General features: G+C 41.1%; 1 protein-coding gene across 1 annotated transcript in view; it reads left to right on the top strand.

Annotated features, from left to right (window-relative positions):
• The window catches only part of LOC123504285, a 137,576-nt gene extending 114,294 nt beyond the window's left edge, over positions 1–23,282 (top strand). Inside the window, exons 4-8 of the mRNA XM_045254694.1 lie at positions 13,632–13,712; positions 17,062–17,194; positions 20,862–20,951; positions 21,915–22,106; positions 22,409–23,282. Coding sequence (XP_045110629.1) covers positions 13,632–13,712; positions 17,062–17,194; positions 20,862–20,951; positions 21,915–22,060 — 450 coding nt within the window. The 3' untranslated portion in view covers positions 22,061–22,106; positions 22,409–23,282. The remainder of the gene's footprint in view (positions 1–13,631; positions 13,713–17,061; positions 17,195–20,861; positions 20,952–21,914; positions 22,107–22,408) is intronic.
• Positions 23,283–23,866: the final 584 nt, after the last annotated feature.

Here is a 23,866-nt window from a genome sequence, read left to right as displayed (position 1 = left end):
AAATGAAAGAATGAATGAATGAAAGAAAGAACGGTAGACTGACAAAGTACACACACACAAACACACACACACACACACACACACACACACACACACACACACACACACACACACACACACACACACACACACACACACAACGACCCCCATGCTGGCTTGTAGTGGGCCATGTTTCCGCAGAGAGGGTCGTGCACTTCCCTAAAAATGACGAGCTTCTGGACACTTTTAGGTTGCATGGTCAGTTTAGCCGGAATGGCAGTCACACTTCCTGCCTTGGACAACACAACACGGACTTTCAACGAACCTCACTTAGTCTACTGGCATCACTTCACCTCTTGTAACTGATGCTTTTTTTCCCTCTCTCATATTAATTTACTCTTTACCATCATCATCTCGCCCTCTATAATTCTTGTCTTCAGTCTCTCTCTCTACTCTAATCTTTTTCCAGCATCAGTTCGTCTTTTATAATCAATGCCATTAGTCTCTCCTACTCTTCCCTTCTCATCTTCCCTCGCTTCCATATTCAAGACTCTTTTGCCTTTCATTCCTTTTCTATCCAGCTTACAAAAACACGTGTTAAGTAGTGACCGTTTGTTTCTCACCGTGATTCATCTCATTGGTAAGTTCCTCGAATGAATTTTTTTTCTTCCTTTTTCTAAATACGAGTATATGAGCTACTTGAGATACTTTAAGTGGAGAAATCAAGAGAGGTGGGTCATGTACTAAATCAGTTTGGTTATTTTGTATCGTTTCTCTTAACTTGATATGTCATTAAAAGATTATAGTTTTATCTGTTTAGTGTCTTTTTTCATAAGTACAGTAACTAAAGCCAACTTAAAATTACTAAAGTAGCGAAATCAAGATCAGTAACTCGTAAACTAAATACATTTGTTACATTATCTGTTTCTTGATTTAGTGTTCATTTAAATTATTCATTCCTAATTTGTTTAATATTTTTTTCACATATATACGTAAATAATTAACTAAAATATTGTGCACTTATTTTGCACCGCGAGAAAGAAAGAAAACGTTTTCACAAATTAAATAATGAGATTACATAACAAAAGGCTAGAGAAAGAAAAAAAGTAAGTGTTAATTAAGCCCACGGAACAAGCCAGACGTGTTTTTCCTTGCATTTTATTACATTTTTTAAACGCAGGAAGAGAAAAAATATATATATGTATGAACCGAGGTGTTTTATTTCGACGGGATTATGAAAGTACATTATGAAAAGAAATAAAAAAAAATAGCACTGACAATTATACACTATGAAAACCTGCCGTGTGTAGCGCACTAGCCCGATAATCCTTTTGAATCTCCCTACCAATGCTTATTTCTGTTACCAACGATTCAGCGGCACAAAAACATGAGTGGCTTGTGAGAGCTGGCAGGCGGGGCAGACAGCAGACGTGACTGGTGCTACATACGACACCTGAACAAAAGTTTATTGCTCGTGCTTCTCTCCTGTGCGCCTGAGGACTTCCTTACTGGAATATGTCACAGAGGAACAGGAGATAGAGTGTTGTGTGTCATGCATGCAAGTGTGTGACGAGAAGAGTAAATATGATGGAGAGGACGATATGGAGGAACGTCAGAAAGAGAGGAAGGAGGAAGATACAGAAGCAGACAAATAAAGCGAGAGAGAGAGAGAGAGAGAGAGAGAGAGAGAGAGAGAGAGAGAGAGAGAGAGAGAGAGAGAGAGAGAGAGAGAGAGAGAGAGAGAGAGAGAGAGAGAGAGAGAGAGATCGCTAAAGGCAATGCGTGACGCGAAAAGAAATAGCGAGGGAGAGAAAGTTGTGAAGGAGTGTTAGATAAAAGACAGACAGACACACGGAAATAGAGAGAGGGAACCTAAAGGGTAATCTCTAAAAATAATACACCCGCGTTAATAAAGTGGCAAGTGTGAAAGAGTAAACCATTTTGACCAGGAGCTAAAAAAAGTACGCAGGGATGATACTGTCGTTGGTGCTGCAGTGAAATTTATAAGGTAGTTAATAATGACAGTGTCTAGCAATTACCAAGCGTGTCATCTGATTTGTAGACTAGCGTGTTCTCTCTCTCTCTCTCTCTCTCTCTCTCTCTCTCTCTCTCTCTCTCTCTCTCTCTCTCTCTCTCTCTCTCTCCACACACACACACACAAATATAATTGCAACGTTTCATAATTGTACGTTCAAAATTAGAGGACGGGGAGAGGGAGAGCAAATGGCTTGACAGGCTTGCATGTGGGTGACTTCCAAGGGCCTCAGGCAGAGCACTATTCAAACAACTTAATACAATTCGCTCGATCCGTGGAACTCCCGAAAGGAAATGAATCGTTGAGTCTTCGTACTCATTGCAAAAGATAAAAAGGGTAAAGCTGATAGACAGTAAAAATATTCATGGTAAAGAGTCGCTCATTTCGATTATTAAGTCACTGTTAATACGAACAACTGCTTATCACTAGCCATTAGATAGATTAAGAATGATAAATGGAAAACTGCAATGAGAATAAACAGCCACTCTTTTCAATTACCAAAGCTCATACTACTACCATGTCTTCTATTAATACATACTGTTAGAAATCGCTATGAAAAGAATAACGAAATAAAGTAACAACCACTCGATTAAATTAAACTTGTAGTGCTGTCATTTCTTCTCTTAATGCCAGCTACTGCCGTTATTATTGCTAGTGAAGCGAGCGTAGGATGAAAAATAGGAGGAAAATGCGTAACAAGAATACAGGAATCGTAGCACTGCTAGCGGCGGTGGTGGTGATAATGGTGGTAGTGGTGGTGGTGATGGTGGTGGTGGCAAGGTTCGATCACACCGCACCTGACAGCCACGCGGCGTCAGAGTTCCTGCAGGAGAAGATAAACGTGACGGGGGCGCTGATGCTCGTATTGTTCCCTCCCTTGCCCCACAGCTGCGTCAGGTGTAAAGAATGAGATGGCAGTCACATTATGTCTCACCCTCCTTGCATGACGCTTTCTCCGTGTGTGTGTGTGTGTGTGTGTGTTGGGCTGCACCACAGATCATATTCAGAAGCATTTCTGTCCACAATTTCCTGCTTTCTATAGGCTAAAGGTGAAGTTATACGGGTTTATATCGGTGTTTTTGTGAATTTAATGATAGATTACCAAGCTTTCTATATTATTAACACGACAAACACCCTTAGAACCCGGCTAATCATACATTTATTTGTCTTTGAAAAATAGGTGAGAGAGAGGAGCGTTTCGGAGCACAGGCTTCACACTGGCAGTCCCCGGAGGCACCGCCAGACTCCAGTGTTACGCACCAAAGGATCAAACGACTTTACTCTGGAGATGGATAGACCGCCATAGGAACTTGTGTGTTGTTTGTGGTAATTGCAGAGTACTTCTGTCACCGTGTCCCGCGTTAAGGTGCGTCGCGCGAGCCATAACCGTGAACTCACAATCATCACTATACCAACAATGATCCATTTCGGGAAGCTCCAGTGCGATTGCCAATTTAGAAGATCACCATTTTCACCTCCTGACGGCGCCCCGGTGAAGGAGATTCACACGCTGCAAATTACACTTCCTGGTAACATCGACGTGAGGAGAAATATCAGCGTCAGTCCTCCTGATTGAGAATTATTCATGTAACCTAGTTTTACCGTGCGATACAAGGCTTCTGACGGTCTGACCGCAGCTTGCAGGGTTTTGCGGCGGTGCCTCATGTGAAAGCTTCAGGGACGGCACCCACGCTACCAGTTAACTCAAGAGCGGCAGTAAAGGACAGCAGGGCGCGCCACCGCTAACATACAAGGGGGCTGAGTCTGAGCAGCTTGCCATTATCGCCTGCTGCTCTTCATTTATGACGTGTAGTGAGAGATATTCCCTTCTCATTCCCCTCCGTGTCCGTCTCAAAAACACCCACGCTCATTGATGGAGGAATAGATACATTTTGAATAGTGTACTGGGAGTCTATGATGAAGATATTGGAATCCTTCTTCCTTTTCTGGCAGCAAATCTTATGTTTATTTCCGTGTATCTAAATATAAATTTGTGCGCCGTAGTGAGCGTCATTAGATCAGAATGTCTCTTGCGTAAACTCTGCTGTCAGTAACTACGGGCCACTGAACAGCTTTGATGCGTGCTGGGAATCACTCTTCTGTCACCACCACAACGTATATCTACTATAAATAATGTTTTTTTACTTTCGCATTGCAATCTGACTGTTAATAAACGCGTGCATGAGGAGGACTGTTTGTCGCATTGCTACCTGTACCCTGAAGTGTAAGTGTATTCAGTGGTCCAGAATCATGAGCACTGCAACAATGTAACAAGGCCATGCCAAGCTAAGTGTATCACAGAGGTAATGAGCAAACATCACAGGGTTCATAGAGACTCTTTTCACGCCCTCCCAGTATCAGCTGCCCAACTGCCGCATGCTAACTGCGTACTCAAGCCAAATCGTGCCATTACAAACTAATCTACATGTGCTTACAAGTAAAGGTATTAACTCCATCCCACGCATTCACTTCCGTGTAAGTTGCTCACATTACAGTTACCGTTTTTCATCAGTGAATGGATTGCCCGCCACAACTCCAGACAAAAGTGCAAGTTGCCAAAAGTTACATCGCACGAAATCATGAGAAAAATGGAAAATAAAAAAAAGTGCTTGCAAATTATTAATTACTTCACGGGAACTCTCTGGGTTTGCAACGGTGTTACGTGTACAGTTATAAAGATGATATTATTATACTATTTTCTTTATTATATGCCATCATCATCACTATTATTAACATCATCATCACCATTTTCATTAATGATATATGACACTGAACATTTCTAACAAACAATATGACATCCACGTATACGACCGATGGCTTAGAGCAGCTTCCTTTATTCTCTTACATTCTTAAGGTTCCCAGAATATCAGTCTACAAATCCAAGACAAAAAAGAAGCGAGGGATAATATTCACGCTAAACTTTAATACTTTAGCGGACTCCCTCCCTTCACTCCCATGAGAGGACAGCAGGATGTCACGCAAAGGCCTCTCAAAACTCTGGAGTGTCAGCCAGGAGGGAAGCCGCGCCGGACTTTGGAAATTTCGAGTGATTTATGCTGTTCTTTCCCTGTATAAGGTGTAGAGGATAAGTAGTCTCTCTTCCTTAAGCCCCAGTGAAGCAAGAATTTTTTTTTTTTTCCACTGTGTCTTGTGTGATCTTATGTAAGTTTACTAAGATGCAGCAGTGAGGATGAACCTTAGCCTTTTTCCTTGTGTGTCTTTTTTTTGTAAGGGAGGTTCACACAACGTTGCAACAGTTGGGGTGAGCTAATGTTTCTTCCTTTTACTTATAAAGGAGGATAACTTTACAAAAAATCAGTACAAGATTCCTAAATAGTTGAAGAGAAAAGAATTTGATCTAACAGAGATTATGAACAAAACATAGGAACCTTGAAGTGAAGCTGCAGTAAGCTAACACGTCTACAAGTACCAGTCCCTGTATGAAATGTATGCATCTGCCTATCATCTTTCTCCACATTCTTACCTTATCTTTCGACTTTCCATATTGCCTTTTTTTATGTAAGAGAAGTAAACTGGACAAGGACAACATAAAACGAAAACAAAAAAAAACACTTAGTTGCCAGTCCCATTGGAGGTCCGAGAAAGTTGGCCAAAAAAAAAGAAAAAAAGGGATAGATGTCTTGAAACCTCCCTCTTAAATGAAGTCAAGTCATAAGAAGCTGGAAATAAGAAGCAGGTAGGGAGTTCCAGAGTTTTCCACTAACAGCCTGATTACCGAGTACAGTATATTCCAGTCATCTACCACTCTGATTCAAAGCTAATTATTTTACATCAAAACCTGTGAAATTTAAACCTATTATTTCTAAAAATGTGTTGATATGTCTTTCTTAAAGTACTATACTACTCACATATACAAATATAGTGTAAGATAATGAAGAAGAGACTGAAGAGGAAATATGAATAACAATAGATAACAATAGATAATAATGATTGTAAAATGAATAAAAAAGAAATTAAAAAAAACTCCTAATATTAAAAGTTTATGGGACAGAACAACTGGAAATGTGCGATTAATGCATCTTTTATTCCCTTAATGTACGAACGTCATTACTCATTATGAATTCTGACGACAGATACAAATTTTTCACTCAGGAGACTATACAGCCATTAGAAGAGGCATGGTGAAATTTATTGCTAGTGACGATGAGAGACACTTTTATAGACACACACACACACACATACACACTCTCTCTCTCTCTCTCTTTATTTATACTATGTGGGCTTTTCACGGGATTTTATGGGCTAAAGGGGATATTTTTTGGGGTACCTCCTATCTCAAAGCCCACCCACTAGGAAACCGTTGCCTCGAGTGAGGAACCCCAACCTACACTCGGAGCGTGGACAGGATTCGAACCCGTGCGCTTGGAGACCCCTCGGACCCCAAAGCACGCATGGTTCCACTGTACCACGGCTTCTCTCTCTCTCTCTCTCTCTCTCTCTCTCTCTCTCTCTCTCTCTCTCTCTCTCTCGTATTGCACCAGACTTTTTGTTCCTCCTCCTCTAGTCTGCAAGGATTATCCAGTATCTTCACTTCTTCATTCTTTTCCTTGGTCGACTCAGAAACATTGCTGTATTTCACTTTTCCTTCCTCCCTCAGCCTCAGTAGTCTTATATCCTTTGAAAGATCAGGGTTTTGTTGCTATCTTGGAAAAAAATATATTGTCCATACTTATTTTGAAACACATACTAACACTATAGTTTATTTATTTATTTGTTTTATTTATTGATTTTTCTTTTCTTTTTTTGACGAGATAAAAACCAACAAATTAGTTTTTTTTCCACCTCCTTTTCTCTCTTTCTTTCTCTTTTTACGTGCGTGTGTGTGTGTGTGTGTGTGTGTGTGTGTGTGTGTGTGTGTGTGTGTGTGTGTGTGTGTGTGTGTGTGTGTGTGTGTGTGTGTGTGTGTGTGTGTGTGTGTGTGTGTGTGTGTGTGTGTGTGTGTGTGTGTGTGTGTGTGTGTGTGTGTGTGTGTGTGTGTTTTCTAGTTGGTAACATGGTGGATTTTTACTTTCGCGTCCCGGTTCATATTCCCAACAAGTCGCTTTTCTCCCTAAGCTCAGATTTATTTGAGCCCACTAATCAGTTCCTCTGTGTTTCGATCTACTGTGTTCTACCTGTGCCCTTGTTTGGGAATATACGAGTGAGAATGTCTTGCTTTAAGGCAGAGCTCACGTTCTATTCATTTTAGCCACAAAATACATGGCCACTGTTCCTCGTCAATCTTCTCTAACAAAGCCAGTGTTCAGGAGAGTCTCGTTCTGTCCTTGGCGTGTACTGATGTGAGATCTCATCGTTCATGCAAGGGCAGTAGACAGATGCCTGATGCCCGCATGCCTTTGCTATTCCTGGCCTTTGATTCCAGATTCCCAGCGCCAGTCTCTACTCCCCGATGACTTGCTTTCTTCTACTGGTCCTTTTTGCTTTTCCGTGAGACCACAAATATCAGAAGGTGCCAATCCCTGCTCTCCAGTGCCTTGCTTTCTTTCACTGGTTCTTTCTGACTTTCCTTTAAAATCAAGGTCCATACTAAATGTTTTGGTGTTGTGTTCTAACTTTCTTTTACTTGTTAACTCTTTAGATCTGCCTGTCTACTTCTACGTTTCCTCCTGTCCATGACTTAAATGCTTCGAAAGTTTCACAACACCTCTCGATATGATTTTGGATTTGCGTTCAGACTGTTTCTCTTTTGAGTCTGGAGCCTTCAGTGGGTCTTCTTCCTCCCCGCTTCCCACCCGCTTCTTTTTTTTTTTTTTTTTTCTTTTTCCTGGTGCCCTTGTTCAAAACTCGTCTTACATGAAAAAAAAACAACACTTAACACGCTGGAGTAAACTGAACAAAGTTTTCAAGTATCTCGTAATAGTTTAAAAGGAATTCTTCACCAACAATAAGAAAGACACTGGAAACCTATCTAATCTGTAGCCTTTGAGATTACTCCTGATGAAATGAAAGACCCAAACGTTTAAGAATACAGATCCTGGAGCATCATCCACCCTGCTGTGACGACCATTGTGGTATTATTGCACTGCCTGAGATTGGAGAAAAGGGAAGGGTCCTGCACTCATAACAATAGACATGGCTTACTCCACGCTACAGCTGGCCAGACGCAGTGTCAGTCTCCCCCAACACCTGCTAACGTGCTCACGAAAAAGGTTTCCAAGCCACGTTTCTATGAGCTATTCACTGACCACTAATGTAATATACTTTTTAATATTACTTTTAATTCCATTGATATAAAAGTGGTAAATTTCGTTATTCATCATATCACAAACGTCAACTTCGTGACGTGGATTTAAAATTGTTCATAGTTAATCAAGATTTCTCATACGTAGGAAGAAAAAAATGTTCTGCTTGCTCCCTAAAATTGGCCACTTCTACACCAATAGGCTCTGAACGGGAACCATTTCACTTACGGTGGGGGTTCTGGCCACTCTGGGAAAGCTCGTTTGAACACACACACATACACACACACACACACACACACACACACACACACACACACACACACACACACACACACACACACACACGTATTTGGAACGCGTATTCTTAGATGGTCGGTCCAAGTTGCATTGTTTCACCTGACACACCGAGGCCTTCACATTCCCCTTAGTGGCTCCAGGTGCGAGGGTCTCCAAGGTAACGCCAATGAGTTTCAAGCCAATTGCGGAATTACACTGGCTTTTTAGTCTCCTATATTGTTTTTCTTTTTATTTCTTTCGGTGGGGAGAAGTGGGAGCGATATTTTGAGTAGTTCTTTCTCTTCCTCTCTCTCTCTCTCTCTCTCTCTCTCTCTCTCTCTCTCTCTCTCTCTCTCTCTCTCTAAACCAGACGCTTTGATACGTATGGAAATAAACAAAATAGATATTCAATCATTCTCTATAAGTAAAGAACTTAAAGTGCTTCACACACACACACACACACACACACACACACACACGATAACACCTTACTTTTAAATCAAACACATAAAACATAACATGAAATGAAGAAACACGAAATATATACTATACACACTTAGAAACACCTTTTTTTTTCACTCCCTCCGTCACCGTCATTAGTCTCCTTGTAGCACGAAGCGGAGGTCCATCACTGCTTGCCAGCTTCACGGGGAACAAACAGAAAGATCACATGAAGCATTGTACCGTGGCGTCAATAGCCGACCAACCCTGAAGCATCCCACAAAGGCTCTCCCTCCGCCACCTTCATTATGACACCAATAACGGCTGGCGAGATCGACACTACAACACTAACGAAGGGTGTAACGAGCTGCCACATCTAACATTACTCGTGCGCTGGCCGTGGTGCGCTGGGAGGGAGAGACAAAGCTAAAGAGTCACGCCAAAAAATGTTAAGGTAGATAGAATGGTAGATAGATAAAATAGTTAGATAGATAGATAGAGAGAGAGAGAGAGAGAGAGAGAGAGAGAGAGAGAGAGAGAGAGAGAGAGAGAGAGAGAGAGAGAGAGAGAGAGAGAGAGAGAGAGAGAGAGAGAGATGGATAAAGAGATGGATAGATAGATAGATAGGTAAATGAATTAATAAGCAAATTAATTAAGTACATGGTGGTTACAGAAAAAAAACAGCATTTAACTAATTTTTTTGTGTCTCATTGGATCTTTCATGCGTGCTCCAACACCAAAAGTTATCATTGTTATATCGCTTAACTTATGGAGCTAAACAACCTGGCAGCCTCACGAAATTCACAACAAGGGCTAAACATAATCGACTATACGACTATATAACTACAAAACAAAGGAATGAGATGGAATAAAATATGACTTCATATTCACAAACACTTAGCTACCTCACCACGACTATTTTCATATGCCACGACGATGATTGGCCGGGTCCTCAAACTGTTACTAGAACCGTAAAAAATGTCTTTAAAAACCTTATACATACGTTATCTGTGTGTGTGTGTGTGTGTGTGTGTGTGTGTGTGTGTGTGTGTGTGTGTGTGTGTGTCTTCTTGTACTCCTATAATTATAACTGTCATCAAATTCTTATGTTACATGTACATATTTTTGATTGCCACCACGGCGTAATGAATTAGGCAAATCAAATCAGCCTTGTTGAAAGTAGTGGGGGTGCAACATAAAAGTGTTTCAGAATATGGGTCTAATCCGAAGCAAAAAGACGATTCGAGCGGGTGAGAGAGTGTGAGGAAGGTGTGGATGTTGTCGTTTCAGATTCTTTCCCTAGATGGAAGAAAAGGAAGGGAACAAAGAACGGCGATGCTTGATCTATGAGCGGGTATGAAAGTAGTGAATTCTCGAGGTAGGAAAAAAATGTGAGGAAGGCGCTATGAAGGAAGATTTCGAGATCGACCATTACCTTTCCAGAATTGTCAGGTACTCCTCTGTGTTATCCTCCCCGCTGTCCCCTCTTTCCCCAGACGATAGCCTCTTCGCATGCCACCTTTAAGCGATCTCTGCATCATAAGAAGAAAGGAGCGAGACTTCTTTTTGTAAGCGGGAGGTGACCCAGGAGAGCAACTGCCATCAAGCTAATTGAGTCGCTTACTTTTTGTCATATTTCCCAAAAGACGCCCTAAACTTTGCGTCTCTCCGAACAATGAGGTACACCTTGAAGTCGTTTCTATTCATCTCCTCGGGGGTTCCCTTGTTATATCCAGTGCTTTCTCTAAAACCCAATTATCTTTGTGAATTTGAAATCTAGTAAGTTTCTACACCCTGGGAGAATCCGGGTGCTTGTATTACTGTACATTGCGACCTCGACCCCGCACGTGGCTGCCTCTACAGTTTTATTTCCTCTCATGTACTTCCTTCCCTCCATCACTCTCCGGTAACAAAGCCATGCCGTCTTCATTGCACCGAGAGAATCAGGATGCTTATAATACGTTGCTGAATGAGTAAAGTAACTGCACGTGCCCTCCTCTACTGCTTTGTCTCTCCTACACTCCCTCATCTCTGCCCCCCCTCACTTTTTCCCTTCCTCTCTACTCCCAGGTAACAGCCAGGCCGTCACTCACCTCACTGGAAGATAAGACGAACCATAACAATAAACAAGTGGGAAAACAGTTCCTCTTAAATCCTGGTTTTGTTCCGCAGTTTTCCTCGTTATTTCCCTGGCATATTTACCTCCACGTGTGTAACGAATGACGCTGTTTTTAACTGACTTTTAGTAAGTTTTAGGTGGATTATGAGCGGGATTATCAGAGCTCATTTCTTATTCTACATAACTTTAATATTACGTTGGTGTGATATCAGTTTTTATAAGCACACAGCATTGAAACTGTCACACAAATATAGTAGAGATAATCAGTACATCGCAGAATAAAACAAGTCGATGCGATTAAGGAAAAAAGGCAAGTCTCAGGAAGGAAAAGATAAATCCAGGCTGAAAATGTCTATTCGCTGGAAGACTTTTATCTATTCATTGTTTTGAATACTGCCATCTCTATAAATGATTGCTACCTATTTATTAATTATTTTCACAAATCTTCCAAAAAGAAAATTAATATGGCTCTTACCTTCATATCATTTAATTTACATGACTTATTCTCACTTAATTTTCACTGGTTATGAGTTTGATTTCGTATAAGATATTACACTCCCTATGGAAGCCAGTTTATCCTTGACCTGTAAGGAGTCCCTGTATTTTCTATCTAAACATTAAGGATGCCAGTGTTGCTGCGAGGCGTCACGTGGGTTTGTCTCCGTCACCTTCTGAGCAGAACGAACACTTCCTTAGCTGGTTATTTAATAAACGTTCCTCTTTTCCCATTTGGCATCACTCCCAGTTGGCCTCCTTCCCGGCTGCCTCCTTCACGACTTCCTTAACTCCCGTCGCGTCTCTCTCGGGTTTATCTTTCTTCTTTCTATTTCGTAGCTGATTGGTCTTCACGTGAGTTCCTGCAACACGTGACCACTCTCATCTATCTGACCTCATAGAAGAGTCATCTGAGCGAGACCCAGCGCTGGACTGGAACTGAAAATTTGCAAGACAAAGCTAAGTGAGAGACGTGCAATAATTCATGTCAACTACCAAGGCTTTTTACACCCAAGATTTTGCTTCAATCGCCGATATCAATAACAAGACGAGCTGCCGCGGCGTCAGGTGCTCTCGAGGCGGCTGTAATTCGAATCTAACTGCCTCACTTCTGGTCCTGATTGGCTATTACCAACATAATTGTTTGCAATGAAAATTAAGACATTTCCAGGTCGAAATGCCGCCATCGGGAACCAGAACTTCACCCTTTCAATGCATGTTGGTTTGGAATACTCCTTTCTCCAAAGACTATTCGCTTTTGCAATTTGTTTCTCCGTGGAGGACATCAAGAGGCTTCTTCCCACACGCTTCTGATCATTTATCCTGAGCGAAGACTGGCAATGCATGAAGGATCCGCACTCACCATCGCAAACTGGCGGCAAGAGAGTATGACTTCGAGTGATTTCTTCACGCCACCATCATTCTTAGTCGAGACAAGAAGACCAGGCTATTTTGCACTTACACCTCCCTCTCCACTTCAAATTTCCCTTCATCATCGAGTAATTTTCCAGCGTCTATAATGATGAGAGACCTCTACACATTCATCCAGAGTGGCATTGTATTTTCCCGTAAACTACAATTATTTAAACTTCAACACGTGTCGCCGCGTGGTAAAAAAAAAATATATATGACGAGGCACTGTCAAGGAGAGAATATCCTGTCACTTTACCAAGCTCTTTAATCTATCGTCACTACGTAGGTCATCTATCGATCTGTCTATCTATCTACTTATATATCTACCTATCTATCTAGCTATCTACCTATCTATCAATTCATTTAACTATCTCTCAATTTACCTATTTATCTACCTATCTACCTATCTATCTATTTATTTATGTCTTTCAATTTACCTATTTATCTACCTATCTATCTATCTACTTATTTATCTATTTACCTATCTACCTATCTATCTATTTATTTATCTTTCTCTCAATTTATCTATCTATTTACTTATCTACCTATCTATTTATTTATCTATTTCTCAATTTACCTATCTATCTACCTATTTATCTATCTGTTTATTAATCTATCTCTTAATTTATCTATCCATCTACCTATTTATCTATCTATTTATTTATCTATCTCTTAATTTACCTATTTATCTATCTATCTATCTTTCATCTATCTTCCTGTTTATGTTTTGACATGAAAAATGTTTTCCGGTTATGTCAAATTTCTCCAATATTTAATTCACGCATGATACGTCTCGTCCATTCTAAATGAAACACACATTTCTGATATCATTTCCCCTTTCTTCGTCATGAATATTACATGATCGACAAAACATTATTTCAATGCACCATTCTACACAAAAAAAAAAAATAAAATAAAATAAATAAGTAAAATAGAAATACACATACATCATACATCATACATATCACTTTTAACATTACCGTACATTTTTTCCTCATTCGCCCAACTTTCATCTCGTAATTACTTTCAGATTCGTCCGTAAGAGAAGAAAAATTTTACGCTTGTATTTTTATTCCCATTTTACACTACGAACGTCGCCTTCACAATAGCGGCGGTGGACGTTTGTTTTCGTTTCAAGCAGGCTTTCTAATTGTTGTCATTCGTCTTCCAGAAAGTGTCGTGGATCAGGAAGCGGGACCTGCACGTGCTCACCTCAGGCATGGTGGTGTTCGCCTCAGACCAGCGCTTCCAGGTACAGATTTATTGTTATTTGGGTTTTGTTATGTTACTTCCTTCCCTCTACACTAAATGGAATGTCTCTACGTAGTTCTTTGGTGCTGTTTCCTTAGATATCACTGGGTAAGAGTTGAACTAAAAGGAAAGATGGTATTACATAAGAAATTTTATAAAGGTTGACTAGAGAGAGAGAGAGAGAGAGAGAGAGAGAGAATCAAAGACCAAAAACACTCGGCTAGCCAATCAGACAGACAGACAAATGGGCGAAACAAACAGAGAGAGAGAGAGAGAGAGAGAGAGAGAGAGAGAGAGAGAGAGAGAGAGAGAGAGAGAGAGAGAGAGAGAGAGAGAGAGAGAGAGAGAGAGAGAGAGAGAGAGAGAGAGAGAGAGAGAGAGAGAGAGAGAGAGAGAGAGAGAGAGAAACAGACGGACAGAGAGAACAAAACACTCACGCACAAAAGAAAACAATCCAGATACAAGAACTCGATAAAGGTCCCAACATCATGACGTGCTTAACTACATTCCTACGACCCCCAGATCAATAAGAACCCGAGGAACTTGGAAGATTTTCGCCTACCGGGGTGGTATAGCGAGAAAGAGTGAGAGACGTGGGAGGAAGGACGAGGAATAGGGAAGAGGCACTGGTCTCTGGGAAATTCCTATGGCTGGCTGGTTTGGGTTTCTCTTAAATGACGAGAAATCCGAGTCGCCAAGTGCCTTTGCTAGCAGGGAACCAATAACCCCCGCGTGGTTCTGCCCAGGGTCACCAAGAACTCTGCTACTCAAGGTCGATCCAATTACGGGGCAAGCGATCGAGTTTCAACTATAAAGAGAGAGAGAGAGAGAGAGAGAGAGAGAGAGAGAGAGAGAGAGAGAGAGAGAGAGAGAGAGAGAGAGAGAGAGAGAGAGAGAGAGAGAGAGAGAGAGAGAGAGAGAGAGAGAGAGAGAGAGAGAGAGAGCGGTGTTGTTGGCGGATGTTCTGTCTCGATGTTGTTGTGAAATGAAGGGAGAGTATTGGTTATGTCGAGTTTTTAGGCTTGGTTTGTAAAATTTTCGCAGTCGGAGAACCAGCTCTCTCTCTCTCTCTCTCTCTCTCTCTCTCTCTCTCTCTCTCTCTCTCTCTCTCTCTCTCTCTCTCTCTCTCTCTCTCTCTCTCTCTCTCTCTCTCTCTCTCTCTCTCTCTCTCTCTCTCTCTCTCTCTCTCTCTCTCTCTCTCTCTCTCTCTTTTAATAAATCCTCATATATTACACCTACCCAAAAGGTGTCATATGGAAGCAATATCTCTCTCTCTCTCTCTCTCTCTCTCTCTCTCTCTCTCTCTCTCTCTCTCTCTCTCTCTCTCTCTCTCTCTCTCTCTCTCTCTCTCTCTCTCTCTCTCTCCTGCAGGCGACAAGCAAAAAATCCTGGAAATGTGACACTCATCAGCTTAATATCCATAATTTTGTAACATTACTGACAACCTAATCACGCATGAAATTATTAATCACCTGAACTGTCATTACCTGATTAGAAATTCTAGCACAGATGTTAGAAAAATCTTTATATGCCTTTCTCTTTTTTTCCATGACCTGCGAAGTCATTTGATAATACATAAGGTATAATGTTCCCATCGTCACAACAGAAACCTTGGTCAACTGGCGCTAGAGGATGTAAGTGACGTGCATTCGAGATTCCATCAGTACGTGACGTTTTAATTCTGATTGGTTTGGCTTTACACCGAGCTTGGTAAAAATGATCTGGCGCAAGTTTAGAGGATGATTTCCAAACACCATTCCCGTCAAAAAAAAAAAAAGGAGTGATGGAGTAGATCCAATATTTCCAGTGACCGAAGTTCTATTGTTATTGAGTAAAACAAAATAGAATTACCAAAATAGCAGATATCATTGCCATTACGAGTCAAAGCGGTAATGAAAATGCATTAATCAACATTGACCAATGCACCATTAGAGTTATAGTGAAATCTGACTGACGCAAAATACCGAGAATAGATCAATATAGATAGGTACAGGAAAATTAACCTTAACACACTCGACCTCCATATGACTGATACAAAGCTACAGTAGAATTGAGACAGAGGAGAGAAGCAACTCTAACTGGATTCCGAACCTGAGTTAACCCGTAAATGGAGCTTCAAAGATCCATTATTCACCCATTCCTCGTAGCGAAACTCACAGGAAAGGTAACAAACAGCTTATAAACAACTCTTATGAAACAACTGTGAACTCCAAATCTAATTGAATCTACAAGTGGTACCTGAGAATCCCAATACTGACAATATTGACACATTCTTTCTAATGAAACTCAAGGGAAAAGTCACAAAATCTCTCTTTATGCAATTTATATGAAACAGTAATCACTAAATTTCAAACCTGAGTGAATTTAGAAGTTATATCCGGCAAGTTAAAAGCTGACACATTATTCTATACGAAACTCTAAATAAATAGAGAGGTTAGATATACAATTCCCATGCAGCAAGTAATTTTGTAAAGTTTGAACGCAGACACACAAACAAATTACATTCAGAAGGGAGTAAACACTGTCTGTAGTCTTTACTCGTCCAGCTTGACGCGATAAAGTCAGTCCAAAGCATTCAGTAATTGCCTCGGCGAAAGACATACTGCGAGGTGTGACTTAGTACCAGGCCTAGCTACATAATTCATTCGCACGATGATTTAAGACCAGATAACGTCATTTAATCATATAGCTCATGTCCTAGTCTCTCTCTCTCTCTCTCTCTCTCTCTCTCTCTCTCTCTCTCTCTCTCTCTCTCTCTCTCTCTCTCTCTCTCTCTCTCTCTCTCTCTCTCTCTCTCTCTCTCTCTCTCTCTCTCTCTCTCTCTCTCTCTCTCTCTCTCTCTCTTTCATTTCACAGATGCCTAATTTACACAAATTCATTCTCAGTGTCAATTGCCAATTACCCCACTAAATCTTCTTACCTGCGTGTGCGCAGTGTAGTATAGTGTAGTCCTTTATTCAAATAGATTACTCTTTCGTTCTCTGTCCTTACAAATCCTTCCTTATCAGAGAATTTAGCCAATTTTAATTAGAACTACTATGTAACGTCAATTCACGTCATCCCTTTAACATTTAATTGGAGAGGCGCGGTAAGAAATATTATCTATACCGTCTATTCTGTTTATTTTCAAGGTGATCCAAGTACTTGTAACATTTATAACCTTTGTGTGTGAAAACATGGATAGATACACACACATACGACAAGAAACATTCGCTACCTCCCTGTTCTATTTAAACTTCAAATTATTCATATCCTTTTAACATTTATTCCCTTTGTGAGTGAAAACATGGCCAGACACACAAGGACAAGTCAAGGAACATTCTCTACCTTCTGTTCTTTCTATGTTCCAGGTGATTCACGCGGAGAAGTCTGAGAACTGGACCCTGCAAGTCAAGTACGTGCAGTTACGTGACGCTGGAGTATACGAGTGCCAAGTGAACACCGTGCCCAAGATATCCATGGCCTATACGCTGACGGTGGTCGGTGAGTGTGACAAGAGGGAAGGGTCAGTCAAGGTGCAAGGCAGTCTTCCCCTATTTGTCTTTCTATCCCGCAGGAAAATTTACTTAATCTTCGTATTTAAGAGATGCCTTGGGTACATGTTATTTTATCTCGTCCCGGTGTGGTTATAAGTATTGTGGGGATATAATACTGCAGTGACTACGTTCTGTTGGATGAAGTGTTTTGATTCTTATTTTCTATGCATTTATCTTAATTTTCCTAAACTTATTAAGGTCTTCCATTCCCGCACTCTAATGAAAACCGGTACCTGGGTTAGATAGACAACTTATTCGTTTTCTTTTGTCTCTTAAAAAAAATAGAACATACACACGCTCAGCTTTCCTTTCATGGAACTATTCTTTCATTTCACAAATTTGAAATCCACAAAACACATTTGATCATCTTATTAGATTACTGTTTAATCCTTCTCAGTATCAAAGAGGTAGACCACGGATCAAAGGCCCTGAACTGATGATATCTTGAAACAAAGGAAAATTGATATACGTATCCATCATGCGAAACAAACAGGTGTGGAAAAACGCGGAAATATTTACAACTTGCGACTTATGTAACAGCATGAGTAAACACACACAGAGGTTAAGACAGAAACGCAAATATTTACCGCTTATGACTTATATAACTATCATGAAACACAAACAGATTAGGAGAACACGCAACTATCTACGACTTATGACTTGTGTAACTAACATAAGTAAACACACAAATGAGTTACAATAAAAAAAAAACATTCACTACTTAACTATTACTAAGCTTTTAGGGAACTGGCAATCAAGTGGGCCTTTTACTTTGTTATATTTTTGTTGCCCTTGGCCAGCTTCCCCTCTTCCATAACACACACACACACACACACACACACACACACACACACACACACACACACACACACACACACACACACACACACACATTACTTCTTGTCCCATGGAACTTCCCTCACTCCTCAACGAAACCTTTATTAGCCTAGAGAACCATGAGAGCTCGAGGTGAGGGAAGGTGCGGCTGGTAGTTTCGGAAGCGGGAATGAAGGCAGGACAGCAAAACTCCAGCGTGACCTTTTACCCTCTAAAAAAGATGTTAATTGTACCTCATTTGCATGGCCACTAAAGAGGTGGAAATGAAAACGAGCCGTATTAGCTGTGAAAGTTATGAAGTGGTTGCAAAGTGCTTTATCTTGCCACGAATAATGTACGACGCCGTTATAAGCGTTAATAAGTGTTAAAGTGTTGTGCCGCAGCTCTCGCAAGTGTTAAGTGTTGCGCTGCCGCTGCTTTGTACCGTTGCCAAATAGTGGGTGTTTAAACCATCAGGACTTTGAAATAACGAGCAATTACCAGCCTTTGTTTGTCGTTTATTCCCACTGTCTGAGTGTAATGAGTGTGATGGATTACGTTCGCAAAACCACAAGCAGGTATTAATGTCATTGTTTTTTCGATTTCACTTATTTTTCACAGAGAGAAATGTGTCGGAGAGAGGCTTCATCTTTATAATAGAAAGCATTTGGCACAGATGAGAGTTTACAAAAGTGTTGATTGTACGTATGTGGAGGATCTAGTCTTCTATCTGTCCATCTATCTACCTGTCCATCTGCCTCTCTGTCTCTCGTGACATATAACAATTAACATTACATTTCCTTTACAACACAACACAGCAAAGCGCAGGAATCACAACACAAAGCAATATCCGTCTCACGTCAAGTCTTTCACCGCCGGCGCTCCACCAGCAGATCCCTGTGTACAGTATTACCATAAGGGAGATTCCGTACTCTTGAATAATGCCTTAACACAACCTTTGTCCCTCATTCCACCCTCCCCTGAGCTCGCTGTCGCCTGCCCTAACCTTGCTCATCAACGGAATTCCTGGTTGCCTGAGTATTCCACTATATATTCAAATTTTCTCATTCTTCACTGTCTCCAAAGATGCATCCCTGGCACCGCTGTTTATGGTTGTGGAGAATAATACGTTTCTGTCATTCGCAAAGGAAGGAAAGCTTGGTGACTGGAATGATGCGCAGATTCAAGAGTTGGAATGGCGAGGTTTTCAAAGCGGTTATCAGTTTTTAAGTAGATGGCGCGTGTCTACTAAAGAACATGATATACACGAGATTCTTCAAGAAAAATTAAAAGTATATGTAAGTATTTCTTCCTCAAAGTGGCAAGAAAATAGATGCTACAGACCAGAAAACAAGGGAGAAAATTACGTGAAATGTCCTCAATAATTTTAGGTCAGGCCTTCAGCTTTATACAGCATTAACTTGGCACGACACAAGTTTATACCACAGGACATAGCCAGCGAAAACGGCGTGCTGTGTATATTCAACAAAACTTACGCGCTGTTCTCCACGGGACTCCCAGCTCACCACTCATCGTTATTTGCTGCATAAGCATTTAACTTTTCACGCTGAGTTAACAGGCTTCATATCGCGTTACGGATGGAGTCAAGGCCAACCTCACCATTCCTGAAAGTCGTAATGATGGTGGAATATCATCAAATGTTAATCTTTTTAACAGAAATCAACTTGAGGTATGAACAGTTTATCTCTTTAGTTTACCTCTTTATGAAACCCGGGTGTGAGTTATGGTACGACTTCTTACAGTAATCTAATGCATGGTTCTGCCTTTCGAAATTTGGTGGAAATGGTTCTTTTTTCGAAATCGTTCAAGTTACACAGTTGGTCACCGAGTAAAATGAGGATGCCTTTTACAATACAACTTGTCTGAGGAATCTAATCCATTCATTTGCCTTAAGATAGTTTATGGATATCTTTTTCTTTTCTTTTTTAAATCAACCAACTTGTACAAACAGTTCACTTAAAAACATTAGCCGGGATGTCGTCACAATATACATTAAACTTTCTCTAGTTAATCTCACCTTTTACTTGACAATATATCATTGCTAAGAATTTTTCACCAGGAGAAACAAAATCTTACGTGACATTTGATTCATCAGTTTTCCCTACCAAGGTTTCCCCGTTCACTGGTTTACTGACTATATAGTGCGACGGGGAATGACAACAGAGATGAGCCACGCGCCACTGTGCTCAAGGCTGGCAGTAAAATCCGTCACTGGCAACATCACGAAGACGCTAAATTAGTTTCAGAAAGAGATTAAAACATCAAAGTTGTATTAAATGTTTTGGTATTCTTTTCAATTTGGTCTGCATGAATATGGTAAATGGGCCATCAACAGGATAATCTCCTCTCCTTAAATACCCTTTACTGCCTCCTAAACTGCCGCCGCCGCCAGACCCTCCGAATCACCCGCCGCCTTGCACACCCTTCCTCCATCACCGCCAACACACCCCACACTCCCAATCCATGGCGGTGCACCTTTAACGGTCGCACATGTACGAAAGCAGTGCTGTTGGGGAACCATGCACTCACTGTTACTCCAGGGATAAATAACCCGGGGGTGAATCAACTTAGACATTTCACCAGGGGACGAACCACAGGGGACGAATCCTGCAGGAATGAGCAACCCGGGGTGAATCAATCGGTGCTTTGATTTTGTTGCAGGATTAGATTGAAGGAAAATGCAAAACGCAATAGGAATAACTGCAAAAAAAAAATTACTCGACTTCTGACAACTTACTCGAGACACCATTAGTTAAACTACTTTGTCTTTACTACAGAATCGCGCTCCGTCATCCTTGGCCCCGAGTACGTGAAGGCAGGGAGCACCATCAACCTCACCTGCGTCATCAATCAAGTCAACATGGCAGGTATGTGCACTGCTTCACCACCTCACCATGGCAAGCCTTGTGGTGCTGAGAATAACGCCAAGGTATAGGTAGAGATGTTCAAGGTGTCAAGGATATAAGTAACTTTCAATATGACGTTCTGAATTCTGATTTGTAAATGTGGTTTGAGAGAGAGAGAGAGAGAGAGAGAGAGAGAGAGAGCAAGGAGGAGAGAACGAGAAACTTTGGCAGCCTTCTCCAGATTCACAGAAAACGAGAATTTTCACCTAACACTCGCTCAATACATTTACTCGATTAAAAAAAATAAGGCAACTATAGTCAGGGAAAAAATAACTCGCAACTTTGTCAAGCTTTTATCGACTGTAGAAATTTTTAACTTTTGGAAGAAGGTGAAGATACTTAAGTGCCCCCGTAATAATTCCTGCGATCCCTGGAATCAAACATCACAGCCATTCATGTTTGATCAACTAAAAGTACTTCATATGATTGGCACTCAGGATTGTTGTGTTCTTGTGTTCTCTAATTGAATCTGTATCTCCTCCATATGATTCGTCAAGACACTTACATTCCTAAAATAGTTATTGTTTTGGAATTTTCACGTATCTTTAAAAGAGAATCACTGCTCCCTCCAAACATACTGCCTTTCTTTTATCATTTTTGCTTTTTTTCTTATTTGTGCATAAGGATATTCCGATTAAGTACTTGATGCATTTACTATACAAGAAATGTTAATAAAGAGAGTTACTTTGCTTATCGCAGCACTAACTCATACTAAACCTTGAAAAAGAAACTAACCAGAATAGAATCACACTAAAACCTACAATGAGCAATGAAAGTTAAGAACCCTACAGCAAAACCCAGATTATCACATACTAGCCACCAGAAAACTAGAAAATAATGATAATAAAAACAAAACCAAATTCACAGTTAACCTACAATGAACAGACAAAGCTAAGAATCTCTACAGCTTTCTCCACTCGGCAGGCATGGTGTTCTGGTACCACAATCTGGACATTCTGGACTATGAAGGGAACGTGAAGATTCTGACGCAGGAGGACCACCAGGGCACATTGTCACGTCTCATCATCGAGAAGGCGACCCCTAAACACTCCGGCAACTACACCTGCTGACCCACGTCCGCACACCCCACCTCTGTCACCCTCACTGTGGTGAAGGGTTAGTATGTGTGTGTGTGTGTGTGTGTGGGTGTGGGTGGGTGGGTGGGTGGAGAGGAGAGGAGAGAGAGAGAGAGAGAGAGAGAGAGAGAGAGAGAGAGAGAGAGAGAGAGAGAGAGAGAGAGAGAGAGAGAGAGAGAGAGAGAGAGAGAGAGAGAGAAGAATGTGTGTGATAAAAGATAAGAAAGGAAAGAATGTGTGTGTTGGGAGGGGATAGGCGGAAGGAGTGCCTGCCTGCTTGTCTGCCTGCCTTCCAGCATCAGTGACTACAGTACTAACATGCCCTATCACGTTCCACCCCAGGAGAGCAGCCGGCGGCCATGCAGACAGGCGGGGGGGCTACGGCCTCGCTCAGCCTGGTGATGCTGACAGCGGTACTGCAGCTGCTCGCCCTCACGCTGCTTCCGCCACTCAGATGATGAACTACGAGAGGAGGGTGTGCCTGATTCCAGCTACGTTACCGCGCTGTTACCGCCATCTCCCAGTACCGGTCCGACCCCCGCCCCGCCCACCAGTCGCCAGGCCACCACACCGCTGGGAAAGGCTATACCGGACACATTCCTGGTGACTTCTCAGGTCTACAGAATATAGGATACTCTTAGTATCTTTAGGAGAGTGGAGACTTTTTTAATGTGAAGTGTGAATGATGTTTTATAAAAGCGCAAAAAAAAAATATGTAAATTTTTTTGGAGCGGTAAGATGTATTTTGAATAAATATGTGTGTTGTTAGGGCTTTAAAAAACAGTGACTGTATACAAACTATATCTGTATAAATAGGACAATTTGCACCAATTCACGAGTATATTTTATTGTTTTCTAATAAATGATAAAAAAAAAAAAAGTGCCCGAGCGAAGTGTGACAGGTCTCGGTGGTGTGTCCTCTGTATGTAATCAGTGTGATGTCCATAACATATTCAAGTTTTGTTCCCCCCAATCTTCCTCCCCAGTACAAGCGCTGTGACGACGTGACGACTAACGTGTAAATACAGACACACACCCAACTCTCCCCTCATTTGAGTTCGTGACTTCACTGTAACAAATGTAGTGTACTCAAGACAGCAATGGTGATTAGGTCAATATACTTCACTGTGTAAAGGCGGTGTACATACTAAGTCCCCGCTGAACCAATATTTATATACCCACCATCTGTGAAATAAAAACAAATATTTCCATTTCATGTCAATGCTTGTACTTTACTTTATCCTTTTATATACTCTGATTTATCTATCTAGTATCAGCTGAGCTACTTTGGTAAGACTATTATAATTTTCTTCTGTAACTTTTTCTCTACTCTGCCTCCTTGTGGGTAAAGAAAACTATAGATACTCTCGTGATAAATGCTTGGATAATCACCCGCGTTAAGAACATCAACCGTTAGCTACAATCTGATGCGCCTTTTGAAACACCACGTAATGGTTGGCTGTAGCGGATCCAGAATCAAAATTTTTAAGAATGGTAAACCTGATTCCTGCGTGTCCCTTGAGATTGGTGGCGAGACTTATCAGCTGAGTGGTTCGGGGTGATGCTGTACGCTCCCAGTATTTTTTTTTTTTTTAACAGCAATCTTGAGAGCATAGCTATTTTTATGTAATAGTGTATTTTTTATGTGATAATAAAAAAAATTGCGAAGGGCTTCAGTCCCCTTAGCATCTGTCCCCACCCTTCCACCACTTATGTCTGGCGTATCTTCACAAAGTACAATAAAAAAAAATATAGGCAACGTTGAAAAGGAGGGAAGATTATGCGGGGTCTCTCTCTCTC

This window comes from Portunus trituberculatus, chromosome 15 (genome assembly GCF_017591435.1).
Source record: "Portunus trituberculatus isolate SZX2019 chromosome 15, ASM1759143v1, whole genome shotgun sequence".
NCBI classification, from domain to species: Eukaryota; Metazoa; Arthropoda; class Malacostraca; order Decapoda; family Portunidae; genus Portunus; species Portunus trituberculatus.
This window is presented reverse-complemented; position numbering and strand designations above follow the sequence as displayed.